Here is a 16,238-nt window from a genome sequence, read left to right as displayed (position 1 = left end):
CCCTGACGTTTTCAGCGCTAATGGCGTCTCCCCGAACACAGCCGAAGCGGGACGACGTGTGGCTCTGCGCTAACACGCGTGACTAGTAATAGTAGGGTCCTCGGTTCGATCCCGACCGGACCCGACTCTCGTCCCGCATATTTTTCGTCAGGGAATCATTTACTACTGAAGTTTGGTTCGTGTCCAATGATGATTCTTTGCATTGTACCTGAAAATAAAGGAAAATTGCTGCTTATACCTTTACGTATCTTGTGTATTGGCCTGTTTTCTAATTACAAATTTAATAGGTCGCCGGTCCTCATTCGGATCCATTGAGGAATCGGCCTGTTCTATTACAAATTAAATTTGTCCGTTTAGTGTTACCGGTCCGCATCTTAGCATTGTACCGTATAGTGTTTCCGGTCCTCATCCGCGCGGATTCATTGTACCCTTTGACTATATAATCATGGACTGCTAGTTACCCCCACTTTTCCTATCCTTACAATGCTTTGCTGTCTAATGGACATGAAACGCGCCCCCAGGTCCTAAACGGCGAAAAATGGAAACATCAAGTGAGATTCCGATGGTAAATGGTGAGAAAAGAAGGTGTTATATCACTATTCTACGATTTTTAGCAAATTATCAATCTGCTAAAAGTCGTAAAATAGTGGTGTGTGTGTTCAGGCAGTCTTGCTATTATACATTCTTACATTATAAGAAAAGAACGAATTAAATTTAAAAAGAATGAAATAAATACAGAATGTTAAATATGAAATATTTTATTATTTATTCAAACTAAAATATATGTTTATGTAATATACAGGGTATCAGACTCGTTTGTAGCCAATCTAAAAATTACGGTAGATTGGGTTAAACTGAGAAGAAGAGTCATGTACCGTTGTGCAAAATTAGCAATAGTTATCGCGTAATTGATAAAAACGTCTAGTCGAATGAACGCACAAGGAGCGAAAGGCCGGACTCAGCAGGCATTGAGTGACGAGCGACGTGACTCAACCTCTCGCTACTGTGTCCTAGGAGATATGTATAAACAAATAAAGCATTTTGCATCCTGCCAGGTCCGGCCTTTCGCTCCTTGTGCGTTCATTCGAGTAGACGTTTTTATCAATTACGCGATAACTATTGCTAATTTTGTATAACGATACATGACTCTTCTTCTCAGTTTAACCCAATCTACCGCAATTTTTAGGTTGGCTACAAACGAGTCTGACACCCTGTAAATTACATATACATATATTTTAGTTTGAATAAATAATAAAATATTTCATATTTAACATTCTGTATTTATTTCATTCTTTTTAAATTTAATTCGTTCTTTTCTTATAATGTAAGAATGTATAATAGCAAGACTGCCTAAACACACACACCACTATTTTACGACTTTTAGCAGATTGATAATTTGCTAAAAATCGTAGAATAGTGATATATGACACCTTCTTTTCTCACCATTTACCATCGGAACCTCACTTGATGTTTCCATTTTCTGCCGTTTAGGACCTGAGGGCGCGTTTCATGTCCATTAAATCGAAAAAAGCCAACTAGCAGTCCATGATTATATAGTCAAAGATTGTACCGAATAGTGTTACCGGTCCGCATCCGGATTCATTGCGGAATCGACCTGTTCTATTACAAATTTTAGGGCGGTTGCGCCCACAGGTCCCAGGTCCAGGGCAGGGAGGCCCGTCAGTCGTTTGAGTCTATTGCACAATTTTAAAATTGTGAGATAATCTCAAAGATATGAGCTAAAATACACTACATAAAGGATAAGAATTGCTAGTTTTCTCTTGATAATGAAGGTCTTGTGGGGGCTGAGGACTAAAACATGTACGAAACGAGATCAGTATGGTTGCAGATGTGATCCCTGACGGAAAAATTTTGCTGAAAATGTAACGAAATTGATGAAAAGTGAAATGAAAGTTATTGGAAACTTGTTGAAATCATTTTTTTTTCAAAATAAATCATAAGTTTCGTTATGAAATTTAATGAAATACTGTGAAATTTTTTAGATGAAAGTTAATTAATATTACTAAAAATTAGTGAAAAATTTTTAGAAATGTATATTATGAAATTTGCAGAATTTCACTGAAATTAAATTTTTTAATGAAAAATTGCTGAAATGATAATGAAATTGGGTCAATTACAAGAGATTTTCAACCAAATTTCAGCAAATTTCATTACGTTTTCAGCAAAATTTTTCCATCAGGGATTCTTAAGTATTTTGGCGTGCGGGAGGGTAGGATCGCAAAAAGGGAGATGGATACAGCGAGAACGCGCGTAAAACTCTCCATCGTGCCTTTCCACGTTTCTCTAACGACAAGCGAAATGAGAAATGAACCAGGGGCTCGATTCTTGAATTCATTCGAAGGAGAAACGTATACGAGAATTCGGTCCCGAAAAATTGGAGGTCGATTGGTTAAAAGCTTTGCGGGTAGCCAGTCAACTTGCAACCTTGCTGCAAGAGCACATATTTCGTTTACGTTTCCCCTTCGAATGACTTCAAGAATCGAGCCCCAGAGGGTCGGTTCTGTATTTTACAATATAGTGAAAATGATTTGCAAGCAATCCAGCTGGAAAAATAGCATCGTCCGCGGCGGTTTTAAGTCTATGGTTCCTTGCATCGTGGGTACAGGCCTTAATGGCTCCTGCCCATTGGACGCGGCAACGTTACCGCGTCCAGTGGGCAGGAGCCATAAGACATGCAGCACCCAACACTGACGCAGTAGAATGCACTCGAATGCGTCGTCGACCAACAACTTGAGTGTCGGTGTCGGTGACAGTGTGAAAAATTCATCCGCAGCGTGACATTGTTTTTCCTCAAAGCCGCCACGATGCACGACGCTTACGAGGAGACGTCTATATTAAATATCACCGTGCAAATCGAGTCTATGGCTGCTTATGGTGAGAGAGGACCCTCGATCGCGCAACGGGGTTATCCGGAAATTGTTGGGCCAGGTTGTTTATCGAGCTTGTAATCGTTTCAGATGACAACCTGCTGATAGGCACCAGGGAAGGTCACCTAATCATGTACAACGTCCCGTCGGTGTTCGACGACAGCCACAAGCTCGAGTTGTTGCGCCACAGCAAGAATTTCAATAAGAAGCGAATCAATCAGATAGACGTCGTGCCGGAGTACAACTTGTTGATTATCCTGACAGGTGCGTGCGAGTTGACGCGTCAACGAGTCAGTTCGCTTGACAGGCGATGTCGCTGCTCGGTCTAATCGTGGATAAAATCCCGCAGATAACATCGTGTGCATTCACGACCTGAACTCGCCAAACTTTCAACAAATATGTCAATTACCAAAGACCCGCGGCGCCACGCTGTTCACTCTGGACGTCCAGACGACTCAGAGCCTGACCGGGGAGAAGAACACGGTGGTGCGCCTGTGCGTCGCCGTTAAACGTAAATTGCAGCTGTACTACTGGAAGGGAAAGAAGTTCGAGGAGTTTAAAGACTTCGAGCTGACCGTACCGGACATACCTCGCCAGCTGTCATGGTAACGCATACTGAGAATTCGTTAAAACGCCTGGGCACACCGGCTCCACTGATCAGATTTATATTAATTATCGAGGTGCGGCGAAACGTTAATATTAGGATTTCGCGGACTGTCCTACACGATCTTTGACCTAAACGGTAAACCTAAGGAGCTCTTTCCCACCGGTAAATCCCCAGAGCCGAGCATCACGAAGCTGTCGGACAGTTGCTTTGTCCTGGGCAAAGATTCTCAGTCGTTTATTATGGACACGAAGGGGGAGTTGGTTCAGCACAACCCAGTAAAGTGGTCGGATACACCCAATACGATAGGTACATATTCTGTCGCTACTGTTCTCCCCATTTCATTGCGACTGAACGAACTTTCCCACGACTTTTCAGCATGGGACGATCCTTACTTACTCGGCATCGTGCACGACAGACTGGAGGTGTATACGTTGGAAGGGTGTTTACATATCCAGACAATAAAGGATATAAATAAGGCCAGACTTATATACCGATGCAAACAAGGGAGAGTCTTTGTGGCGTCCATTAGTCAGATTTGGTGTGTCAAGGCAATCGATGTTACTTTACAGATCAGGACCCTCCTGGAGCAGAATCAGTTTCAGTTGGCACTAAAATTGACCGTACGTCAATTACAGCTAACGTCAATTTAAGCTACGATTCACCTTGTACAGTAGATATATTTTTTGCAGAGTCTGTCGGATATAACAGACGAGGAGAAGGCCAAGCAGACGTACAAGATACAAACGTTGTACGCGCATCATCTGTTCTATAATAAGCGATTCCAAGAGGCGATGGATCTGTTCTTAAAACTGGGAACCGATCCGTACGAGGTGATCAGATTGTTTCCGGATTTAGTCACGCCATCGACCAATACCCACGAGCTCAGCGAGCCGGCGCCCAGTTTACCGAAGCTGCAAGATCACGATTTGGAGAAGGGCTTACGCGCGTTGATAGTTTTTCTAACTGAGGTCAGGCACAAGCTGATGGCGAAAGACAAGGAACTCAAGGAGAAAAATGGCGTAAACGGGGAGAAGAATCTGACTGTTGTAGCTACGGAGCAGCTTTTAAAGATTATAGATACGACCCTTTTAAAGTGCTATCTACAGGTAAGAGAAGACGGGAATGATAAGAATCTGCGCGCGGAAGAGGCTTCTCGTGAAGGCTATTTGCGTAGAGTGAACATTGCACGTGTTTTGTTTTAGACCACTGACGCCTTGGTGGCGCCTTTACTTAGACTGAACCACTGTCACTTGGCAGAAGCTGAGAAAACTCTGTTGATGCATCAGAAATATCCGGAGCTCATTATATTGTACCAGACCAAAGGGCAGCACAAGAAAGCGTTGGAGCTACTGGAGAAGCACGCGAAGGAGAACGATTCTAGTCTGAAAGGCACTGAGAGAACCATACAGTATTTGCAGCATCTCGGCAAGGATCACATGGATCTGATACTGAAGTTTGCCGGGTGGGTTTTAACGGAGGATCCTGAGCAAGGCCTTAGAATATTTATGGAGGATATACAGGTGCTGTAGCTTGGTTCCGATTTTTTCTTCACATTCACCGTCTCTTTTATTCACTTGTGCGTCTCGCTGCATTTTCCAGGAAGTCGAACACTTACCCAGACCAAAGATATTGGATTACCTTCTACGTCTCCACAAAGACTTAGTCATACAATACTTAGAACACGTAGTACACGTTTGGGAGGACACCAACCAATTGTTCCACAACGTTTTGATACATCAGTACAAGGAGAAGTGTCTAGCGTCCATGAACGCGAGCGCAACGCCGGCGGAGAAGGAAACTTCGCAACACGTCCGACAGAAGTTGCAGCAGTTTTTGGAGAAATCGGCGTATTATACGCCGGAAACGATACTGGTGCATTTCCCGTTTGACAGTTTGTTCGAGGAACGCGCGATTATACTCGGGCGACTCGGCCGTCATCAACAGGCTATATCGATATACGTTAGTCTCTTAAACGACATACCGCGTGCGATACAATATTGCCAAAACGTATATACGAGGTATCGAAGTAAGTGAACTTTAAGATAACTACGTATTGTTTTAGTGGAAGTAATGTAATTAATTGGGCATTGCTTTAAGATCAAGATCGTGCGGAGAAGCAGAAGCAGACGGATAATGCCGAGGAAGTGTACGTTTTGCTAATTCAACAGTTATTGAAGCCCGATAACGAAGGAGTTTTAATGGCTGGTAAATATTGACGTTAACAATTCGTGCGCTCAGCGCGATGCTATAATTTCGTATTTAAAAAAATTCTACTTCTACGTGTACACGCATATCCCAAGGTTGGTAATCCCTTTTAAGGTTGTAATCCGGAAATTCAAAGAACGACACAGCCAGATTTAGAGATGGCCCTCCGGCTGCTGGAGGAGCACGCCTCCAAGATAAATCCTATGAGGGTCCTGGAGGTTCTACCGGATTCCGTTCCTATCGGTAGAATAAAGCACTTCCTGGAAGTCAGCTTGCAGAACAATCTGAACGCCAGGCGGAGAACGCAGGTTCTCAAGGGGCTGCTTTACGCGGAGCATTTACAGGTGCAGGAGCAACGGATGCACTACGAATCGCAGAGCGTCCTCATGACAGAGTTCAATATATGTCCAGTTTGTAAGAAACGATTCGGCAACCAAAGGTTCGTACGCGTGTTCTTGCAATTGAGTTCTGTAGGGTTCGCGCTCTTCAAAGTATAATTTGAAGGATCTATCGCGCGCGTATATATCAGCTCTCACGAGTTTTACATACGGTAGTAATCGGTTCTGTTTCCTTAGCGCCTTCGCGAGGTATCCCAACGGTGACATAGTGCACTACTCCTGTCAAGATCGCAAGGGGTAAAGGAGGAGTCGCTGGATTATACATAACAAGTCATACGTCTCACGATGCATAAGTTTAAGATTGTATATATCCGATGTACGCATTTTATATATACGAATTTCGCATACGAAATTCCGGCACATGTATTGTTACGCAAAACTCCAAGACTATCCGCTCTGCAGGCACTTATTAAAGATTACCTAATTATTAGATATTAATTATAGTAAAACTGCTTCTCGCGAGGAACTCCTCGGGTCAGTCGCTAGCGCGCTTATATTCCGCGAAAGGTAAATGCAAACGGAAAAAAAAACGACGCGGCAACCATTCGGAAGCCATTACGACTGAAGAAGACAGCCGCGAAAGCTCGAAAGCCAAGAAAAGAAAAACCAATCGTGTAGAACACGCAGGAAATATTTTGCCGATCGACATCTTTGCGGTAATGATCGAAGCGGCCGAGGCGTAAAATAAATTAAAAAAAAATATCGAGAATATAGTCGCGTTCTCGGCGATTTAAATCGTTCTGCGGGCGTTTCGGCGCCTCGGCGCGATTGGTCGGCACGATCGCCCCCGCGTGACATTCGAAATGGAGATTTGCGGGGCCGGGAACCGGCGCGGTTTCCCCGGCGAGGGCGACCGCGTACCCTCTGCCGCGCGAGCGTCCGCTAATAAATCGGAATGGCGAAAGAAAGGGCCGAGACTCCGGCGAGAGTGCAGCGCGGAGGATGGGGCGTGACCGCGGTCCAGAATACAGATTGATGATGTCATAAGCGATCGTGTATTCCTACGCCGGCCGGCGAGAGACAGGTACAGTACAGATGAGAATGTTGCGGCCGTCCGAGCAGCGCCACGTTGATTGGCGTCCCTTAAGCCCGGTGTCACACTACGTATTACGAATTGCGAATCGGATTGATCTCGATACAATTCGCGATCTGTTGAAATTTGACCGGAGTAAAATTTATTATTAAAGTATCAAGTTTAATGAATTTTACTCCGACTGGTCTCGATCTAATTTCAATCTCGATCGGTGCCCGACACGGGCTTTACGTGCAAGTCAAGCTCATCTACATTAATTTCATTTATATTTGTATCGTATTTTTCTTTCATTTATACTCGTAGTTGCATCGCGAAAAAATTTACGACGGGACGATATTAAAATTCCAAATTTTATTCGACCACGGCTGGCCACATTTGTCAGTTTCTCTGTCAATGCAGAAACGGAACGATATTATTTTACTTCAAGGCGAAGCGCAGAACTCGCACGGCGAGATTTCGCGTGGAGCGAATTTAACGTTTGTCTGCAAATGTAGTTTGTACAGACGAGTGTCTTGTATTTTTCAAGTCACAGTTAGACATTGCGCATGCAAATTGTAACGCGGTAACGTCGATTTTGTAGAACCGAGTATCTGATCGGAAAATACGTGCGTATCTTCGAAGAGAGCTCTCGTTTGTTGAAAATAATCTTACGTCGGGTCGAGAGGAAAGTTTGCCCGTTGAAACTTACATTCGATCGACATGGTATCGCGAGAGACTTTTGTTCTTTGTGGCCGAACTTTTCAATCTTTTCCTTCTTCCTCTCCGACACTAATTTCACCTCGAAACGTACAGTTTACGCATTAATCGGATTTAATAGTGTAATTTAATACGTTACGATTACACCCGTAATTATAATTATTGGCGTAAAATGTACGCTTGTTAAGTCCGGTTTTACGCCAGTTGTTAAACGCCGCACCCGTTGACGGAGAGACGGAGACCATAAATCCGGTTTTTAAAAAAACGTGTAAACGTGCTAAGCGACTTGTCGCGATTGCATTCCCAACTTGGGATAAAATTGCGAGAGGAAATACGGTCTGCCGATCCTCTCCTCGACAAGGTCAGAATTTAAAGATTTCTCTTAAAGGAGGATAAGACTCGCGCAAACGAGCATGCAGTTTCAGCGAGTACAACTACAGGGGCTCGGTCGTAAATCCTTTCCTCTCGTGAAACGTGAAAATTTTCATTGACGAATTCATTGTTTGAATTCACTTTTTCACGCCGCAGGAAAAGAAATTCATATCACTCTAGTCTCGGGATGTGAAGAGAAGCCGACGTTCCCCGGCGAGTTTCGCGCTCGAGACACCGCGTACTGTACCGCGATTTCCCGCGAATCGCCGCGTTCGACTCCTCGTTCTTGCCGAATCGAGGAGACACTCGAGCGCGGGCGAGACGAAAGAGACCCGCGGACAGGGTCGCTTAAATTCATTTGAAAGAAAAACGTAAAAGCGAAAATTCCGCTCTCGCAGAAAAGTCGCAAGTCGATTGGCTATTCGTGTGGTTTTCAACCGATCGACTTTCCACCTTTCGCGATTCTCGAATTCGCTCGAGGGAGAAACCCACGCAAAAGTTCTGCTCTTACAGAAAAGCTGCAGGTTGACTGGCAATTTCTGCGAGAGCAGAAATTTCCGTTTCTCTTTCGAACGAATGAAAAACTCGGGGGGGGGCCCCAGGTGAGACGGCGCGCCCCGCGTTTTCCAATTTTCCGCGTCGACCGGCGCGACGCGGGGCGGGGCGGGACCGCGGCGCGCGGCGCAAGCGCGAAGGGACTAGCTGCGGCGGCGTAGGCGCGCGCCGCGCGCCGCTCAGTCGGTTGCGCGCCGGTCGAGTGTGTGGACGGGGCGGATTGGTGTTGGAGCGTTATTTGGTGGTATTTTGGTGTACCGGGCCGGGACTTTTATGCGAGTTGCGAGGCGGCACGGCGTCCGCGGGGTGTCCTTGCACGAGGGTAAGTAAAAGCCGGCGTTGGCGCGGGACGCGCCTCGCCCCCCGAGCCGCGCGTTTCGGCGGAAGCGAGTCCGAGTCGCCGCCTCGACTCGGTGACGGGTGGATATTGGTGTCGGGATAAAAATGGCGTGCGCCGCCTAGGCTTCTCTCTCTCTCTCTCGCTCTTTCTCTCCCCGTACCGTACACAGTGCTACACCGAATAAGTGCTACGGCCCGTCGGTGCCGGTGCGTCGCGACGGCGGGTCGCGCTGTCAATAACGATCGCGTCCCCCCGCAGGGATCGCGTCGCGACGGGTCAGCGGCGGCGGCGGCGGCGGCGGTGGCGGCGTCTTCGTCGCCCACGGAGGCCGTAGGGCTCTCTACCGGCATTGATTGCCGCCGACGCTGGCGAACGTGTACACGTCCCACCGTACTTATCTCATTGAATCGCCCCGCGTCGTCCCCCGCGACCGCCCTCCCCCTCGCCGTTTTCCCGGATTTCTCCCGCGGTGTCTGCTCCGCCGTCTCCCTCCCCCTCCCCCCCTCCCTTCTCTTTCCGTCCGCGGCGTCGACCCGATCCCTCGGAAACCTCGCTCGACTCGCGTTTCGATCGGCCCGGGTTTTTCTCGCCCGTATCTCTCGCCGACTTGCAATTTCCGCCGCGGTATCGGAGCTGCCCCCCCCTCCCCTCTCTCTCTCTCTCTCTCTCCCCTCGCCGGCCATCCTTCCGGCCGGCCGTTCGTCCCTTCCCTGCCGCGAAACGGTTTTGTTCACCTGTCACAAGGCGACCTATCTGCCGGTGACCCAATTTCCCGGCGCTACCATTGAACGCGCCGAGCGCCGAGGAGCGGAATCGAACGCAACTCGACGACCCCCCCCCTTGCCCCCCTCTGCCCCCGCGCGTTTTCGCGCATTAACGCGTCGCCGTCGTACGCGAGTTTCTGGGTGGTTTTTCTTTTTTTTCTTCTTCTTAATCGCGCGCTACGCGCCGGCGACGCGAGTCAACGCCGGGTACGAAGGGCGGCTCGGCGATGCTCGGCGCGACAGTAATCGCGGTGGGTCTCCTCCCCCCCCCCCCCCTCGCGGTCGCCAGCGCGTCAACTTGGCTTTAAATTGATGTCAATGGGCGTGGAAGGGCAAATAAAGCGATCCGGCGGCGCGTTCGCGCGAGATAAAGCCGTCCTTGTACGTACATAATACCTGGCCGTCGCAACTTCATTCGTGCTAGCAGCGCGCACTCGCGGCGAGCGTCTCGAGGACTGTGTGTGTGTGTGTGTGTGTGTGTGTGTGTGTGTGTGTGTGTGTGTGTGTGTGTGTGTGTGTGTGCGCGGGCCCGACGGTACGCGCGAGATTAGGGGTGAAGCGGAAGTCGCGCTTAACGGTACACCTCTTTCGCTGATCTCGACACGCGAGGATCTTCGATGACTTGCTCCACAAAAATCAATCGGTGAATTGTCAACAGCGACTGATTTACGGTTACAAGCATCCCTTACGGAAAAAAAGAAAAACACTCGAGTATTGAGCGTTAACACTCGATTGTCCGAATGTACTCTCAAATTTAAGCCAACGGCACACGATACTATTTTTCCTACTGGATTCCTTACGAGAGCCAACCAGGATTCAGCTTTGAGTCACCTGATCGAAAACTCTGCGTCCTGATTGGCTCTCGTAAGCAATCCAGTAGGAAAAATAGTATCGTGTGCCGTTGGCTTTACTCTTAAATTTGGGCGTGAATATTTAAACGCTCAAGTTTTGAGCGTTAACACTCGATTGTCCGAATTTACTCTGAAATTTGGGCGTAAACACCCGGATTGAGATATTTCTGCCGAGAGTAAATTTGGACAATTGAGTGTTGACGCTCGGTACTTGAGTGTTTTTTTTTTTCCTTAAAGGATACCACTGCGATTTTCAATGGTGTACTTAAAAAGTCCCCTGTTACGAGACAGGCTCCTAATATGAGATAGCGGAGTTTCCGCTAAATTAATAGGCGTCATCTGTTGGCTCCACCGCGAATTTGTTGCCATTGGAGCGAAGTCCGTTTAGTGGAAAGTTAATTGTTAGATCGTGTAGTCGTGTTGCGAAAGAGATTTGCATGAATGAACTTGGACGCTGAAAACCTGCTGTCTCATATTAGAATCCTATCTCGTAATAGAGGACTTTCCTCTAATTGCAAATCGGCGACTATTCACTGTACTAATTTTCCAAGAGTATGTTTCTTTCATTTGGTGGCGGGGCGAATCTTCTCCCTGCTTTCCAAAAGGTTACAAGACTGTGTAAAACTTGAGGTTACACTTAAAACTAAATCATCTTGAACGATACAAGGTCTCTGGTGTGATATCTTACGCAAGAATCGAAGGGTTGGCTCGCGAGAGCCGGACGGTGGCTCCTCGCTTTTTGTCAAAAGTGAGTTAAAGGTTTGTCATTGCCGAAAGAGCTAACAGGAAACCAGCCGACTGATCCCTTTCGCAGGACCGTGTTTCGATTTTACGCAATTCTGGCCTTCGTGCTTTCCGGTCCAGGATGTGCGTTTAGCAGAAGAACCAGAAATTACGTGAAATCGAGACACGACCTCGAGAAGATCAGTCGCAATCTATTTTTTATTCAAATTAAAAGAATGACGTTGTATTAACAAGGTCAGTGTAATTGAAATAAAATCGTTGAAACAACATCACACAGTTGAACAATTTGAGATCAGTAACAATTGTGTGAACAGGTATGGATTTACAATTTACTCTTGCTATAATTGCCCCCCTTTTTTATTTACTTTATATTAAAAAAAATATTTAGGGCCAAGTTATGCACGTTTGCAGATTACTTGAAAAGGGTCCAAATTCGGGACCGAAACGTCGTTTGTTTTTTAAATAAAAATGTTGGTCATTGTAGGTCGTTTTTGAAAAACTATATACCTATCATTGGTTTTATACTACTGGCGATATTAAATCTATTTGTGAGTGGAAAATTTATGTAAAATTTAACAAATATATGTCCCAAACGGTCCACACAAATTTTTGTGTTAATTTAACATAATATGGATATGTTAAATGATCGCACTAATACTCTGTTAATATTTTAACACAAAATAAGTGCAAATCTCAAAATAATTTGAAATCAATTTTATGTAAAATTGACATATTTTTAATGATATAATGAATTTTTTTAAATGTAATTCTTACATTTTACAGATGTAATAAGTTAATTGACGGGTCGAAATCACTCACTTATGTTATATAGAATAATTTTATATGTTATATAAAATCAGCATTTTATTCTGTAAATTTTAACAGATAAATCTTGTTACTAATAATATAGAACATATGTATTGTGTAAGATTAAAAAATAAGTACACATTGTGTTTTAACATTTCTTTTCAAGTATTTTAATAATTTTACATTCGAGGTCAATTAACACAAGAGCAACATGTTAAATTAACACATGAACGTGTTAAACATTTAACACAAAAATTTTAACGACATTTTCTTCAACAAGAAAACATAAATTTTCCAATTGTGCAGTATTAATAAATGAAAAGCATCAGATTGTTGTCTTAACAATCTGGATATTTAGTTCAATGCTTAAAGTTAAAATCCATAGCAAGCACAATTGAGTGAATTATTTAAAAAGTCGAAATAGACGCGTAGACAACATCTTTATACTGTTATTGCGACAAATATATTATCATATGCCTCGGTGGTCGAATTGGTGAGACGCCCGCCTGGAGTGTAGGGAGGTCCAGGTTCAAACCCTGGCTGAGGTAATATTTTTCGCAATAAATTTTCTGTATTATCAAAATTGCCAGATACGGTCAAGAAAACACTGATGTTGTGAATTATTTATGTTTGCCGCAGCCCGTGACGTTAACGTTTAATTCAAGCAATTTCATTTCGCTTAATTCAATAGCATGTTTTTTTTCCCTCGTGAACCCATCATATCGTATGTATTACGCGGGAAAGAGTGCACTTTTCAGACGGTCCTCTTTCAATTCCTGTAAAGTTTACTAAAACGGGGCCATCTGGTTCTCCCGTCCAACCCTTCAATTATCAAGCACCGAGTCGCACAGATAAATTTCGGGGCTGGACGCGCGTCCCCTGAAGCTTTGTCGACGCTCGTCGAGATCTGCTCTAGGGGAAAAAAAGACAGCAACCCATTTTGGAGTCCACAATTAGTAATCGAATTATTTGGATTGTTCGAAACTCTACTCTGGGAAAAATTTTGACCGTTTTCTTTTTGTAGTTAAGCAACTTAACATTTCGGTTAGTGCCTTTGCGTTACTGAATATCGACAGAATTAATTGAGAGAATTTATTAGTATTACTTAAAAATCTTGGCTATAGATAGAATAGCTAATTGCAATTTTTAGTTGCGCGGAGTAAAATTCGTAAAAGATTAGAGTGTTACGAGCAATCCAAATAATTCGATTACTAATTGTGGGCCCCAAAATGGGTAACTGTCTGTTCTTTCTCAGAGTAGCTGGCGAAGAGCGGAGGCTAAGAATTAGCCGAGTGTCAGTGAACATTCCTTCGGCATTTCTCGTGGAAAATGTTGTCTGCGGCCGGCCTCAGCGCCCTGACGAACGGCATTTTTACATTTCCGAGTCTCATTGCGAGAGAAAGAGAGCTTGCCCGCTGCCCTCGTCATTCGCTCCAGATTTTCTCTCCTCAAATCCACCGAGTTTGTCATCAATTAACGAGCCGAACGAAGTGTCCGTTCATAGACTGCACGAGACTCGCGTGGTCGAGGAAAGAAAAGTGGAGAATCCGAGTTTACCGGCCCCAGTCGCTTTCGCTCGATGATAAAACTCGCGTTTCTTTCATTTCGTGGCGGGGCGAGTACACCTTCGCCCCGCTTTCCAAAAATTAATTTATTATATGACTCTAATTTACAAAGATGCTCTTAATCTAATATCACAGCCGTTAATCATAGTGCGTTAGTTAGTATAATTTTGCTAGATATGTTTAGATATATTAGATATATTAGATATAATAAATTCTATAGATAATAATGTAAACACAACATTCTGTCTATTACAGCCAATTGTGTGAATTTTGCATACGAGAAAGCGCTCATGTCCATCTGGCGTATGAAAATTGCAACAACAGAAATACATGCATATGTATATATAGTCTGTTATTGCGACAGAGGACACGGGAATTCTCTTCTTCCCCCCCCCCCCCTCTCCCGACGGTACGTGTTCTCGTACTTCAAAATATCCCTTCTTCGGCAGTGCCAGTCATCTCTGGTTCGACACGAAGGCACCAACGATCGTCCCCTCCGTCGCCGACCGGACAGTAAACTCGCGAGTGAATTCTGGCATCTCGATCGGAGAGCGACGCCGGTCGAATCTACGATCTCGCGAAGCGCGCTTCCGCGTCCAGCCGCGCGACTTCACGGACCGGCTCTCTTCCGCCGCGTCGCGCTCGACGGAAGTGCGTGCGCGGGCGCTCTCGTTCCCTCGCTCGAGGATGCACGGAGAGAGAGAGAGAGAGAGGGGGGGGGGGGAAGAAGCGTACGCACTCGCCGTGTCGTTTACGCGGCATGCGCTATTTCGGGAGCACACGCAACGACGTTAATCTGTCAGAGGAAGGCAGCGCGAGCGAGCGAGGAAAAATTAGCTTCTCCTCCCCCGAGGAAGTTTCAAGCGCGGCCCATCCTCCTCGCTTGACGTTACACTGCACGCGGTTCTCGTCGTCGTGGCCCGATACCGCGGCTTACAATCGCTTCCAGTGTCGATGAGAGGCGGGCCCGCTCTTCTCTCCCGCAGTCGCGAGCGGGTTTCGTCACCGGCGCCGAATACGGGGCTGAGTCAGCCCGATACGCGAATCGAGCGGCCGAGCGCGCGCCGCTTCGCGAAAATGTTAAGGTCGCCGGACAGTGTCGCGCCGCGAGCCCGCTCGATAACGCGGCCTCCCAACCGTGCGCGAAACAGACGGGCGAGGGGAATAACCCCGGAAAATGGGACTTCCGTTTCGGCCAGCCGGCCTCCCCGTGCATGACGGTGATCGTTGATTTTCGCGGAAACGACGCTAATTTTCGTCTTCTTGGGAAACTGCAGCTCGAGTGCGTCGAAGTTAACGTCGAGAGGCGATCCCGCGTCTGTTACCTGTCTGAGAGAAAGTCGGGGGACGTCGAGCGGAGCAGATTTGGAGAACGTACATTTGTCGTGTCCCCCCCAGTCAGTTTGGCTGATTCTGCCGCGAACAATCGATAGTACGTCACGCATCTCATCACTGACCTTTGGCTGCATTTAAAGTACCCGGTGGGTCCCGTCGACGCCCTCGATCGCGAGTGATTCGATCAATTCGCCCGAGTGTGCTGTGTTTACAGTTACGTAATGGCGTATGCCAGCGGTGCGAGCATACGTGTCTCCGGCATATATTAATAAATTAACGCCTGATAGTTCGTGTCGCGCTCGGTACGACGGGCTACCGTTGCTCGACACGCTCCGCTTATGACACTTTTAGCGTTCTGGATGAATGTTATTCCCGATCGCGATCTGTGCGATCTCCGGCAGCATTCGGTAGGATTCATTTTTTCTATCCGTTACCGGACATTTAAATTCGGCGGAAAGAATTGATTTTCGTCGAGAAAGTCAACGGTCCCTCACCGGATTCATCCTTAAGGCCTGCGTCCACGACGCTAGGAACTAATTGGTCCAAGTTCCAGCTCCGAGAAATGTGTAGCCAATCAACTTGCGGCTAGTCCATGAACTCGCTAAAAGTCAATCGGCGAATCATCGCTGAAAACAGTGAATAGTCGCTGATTTGCAGTTACAAATATAGAGGACTCGTGGCATAGATATTTTGATATTCTGGGGCATCGCGGAAGTTTTTCCCGAAAGGGAATCATCGCGTGTGTTTTTGACGTTGGACTCGACTCCGCGATTAGTCATTGGCAATTAATGAGGTGACCGTCCCGTACATGGGTCGAGCTCCAAGGTTCGGTCCAATTTGGTATTAAAAAAGTACACATTTTGTAATAAAAACGCGAAAAATATTTGTTACGCTCTTGAGTTTATTTATAATTATTCTGTCCAAAGGTTTTACTTAGAAACATCGTAAATATTTAAAAAAAAAAAATACATCCACATTTCGTTTGCATGCATGAAGATTATACTTACATATTTTATTTGATAAAAAATGTAAAAAGATGTTATATTGTACATGCATTCGATACGTAGTTTTTCCTCTT

The 16,238-nt window shown here is 45.8% G+C and overlaps 2 protein-coding genes across 7 annotated transcripts in view; both read left to right on the top strand.

The window, feature by feature from the left end:
• Window positions 1-2,739: 2,739 nt before the first annotated feature.
• LOC105570258 (vam6/Vps39-like protein) lies at window positions 2,740-6,536 on the top strand. Its single transcript, XM_012027339.1, has 11 exons — window positions 2,740-2,895; window positions 2,979-3,152; window positions 3,238-3,493; window positions 3,569-3,801; window positions 3,871-4,115; window positions 4,185-4,601; window positions 4,698-5,015; window positions 5,095-5,521; window positions 5,593-5,700; window positions 5,815-6,139; window positions 6,276-6,536. Exons 1-11 carry the CDS (start codon window positions 2,826-2,828, stop codon window positions 6,337-6,339), a joined length of 2,637 nt encoding a protein of 878 aa, XP_011882729.1. The 5' UTR covers window positions 2,740-2,825; the 3' UTR covers window positions 6,340-6,536.
• A 2,394-nt stretch (window positions 6,537-8,930) lies between these two features.
• LOC105570257 (spectrin beta chain) overlaps window positions 8,931-16,238 on the top strand; it is a 43,923-nt gene continuing 36,615 nt past the window's right edge. For all 6 annotated transcript variants that reach the window (XM_012027338.1, XM_012027336.1, XM_012027335.1 and 3 more), the window contains exon 1: window positions 8,931-9,076. The gene's annotated coding sequence lies outside the window, so the exon portion shown is untranslated. The remainder of the gene's footprint in view (window positions 9,077-16,238) is intronic.

This window comes from Vollenhovia emeryi, unplaced genomic scaffold, assembly GCF_000949405.1.
Source record: "Vollenhovia emeryi isolate VEMERY1.0 unplaced genomic scaffold, V.emery_V1.0 DF939121.1, whole genome shotgun sequence".
Classification (NCBI taxonomy): domain Eukaryota; kingdom Metazoa; phylum Arthropoda; class Insecta; order Hymenoptera; family Formicidae; genus Vollenhovia; species Vollenhovia emeryi.
Note: the sequence above shows the minus strand (reverse complement) of the source record. Positions and strands in the feature narration are given on the sequence as shown.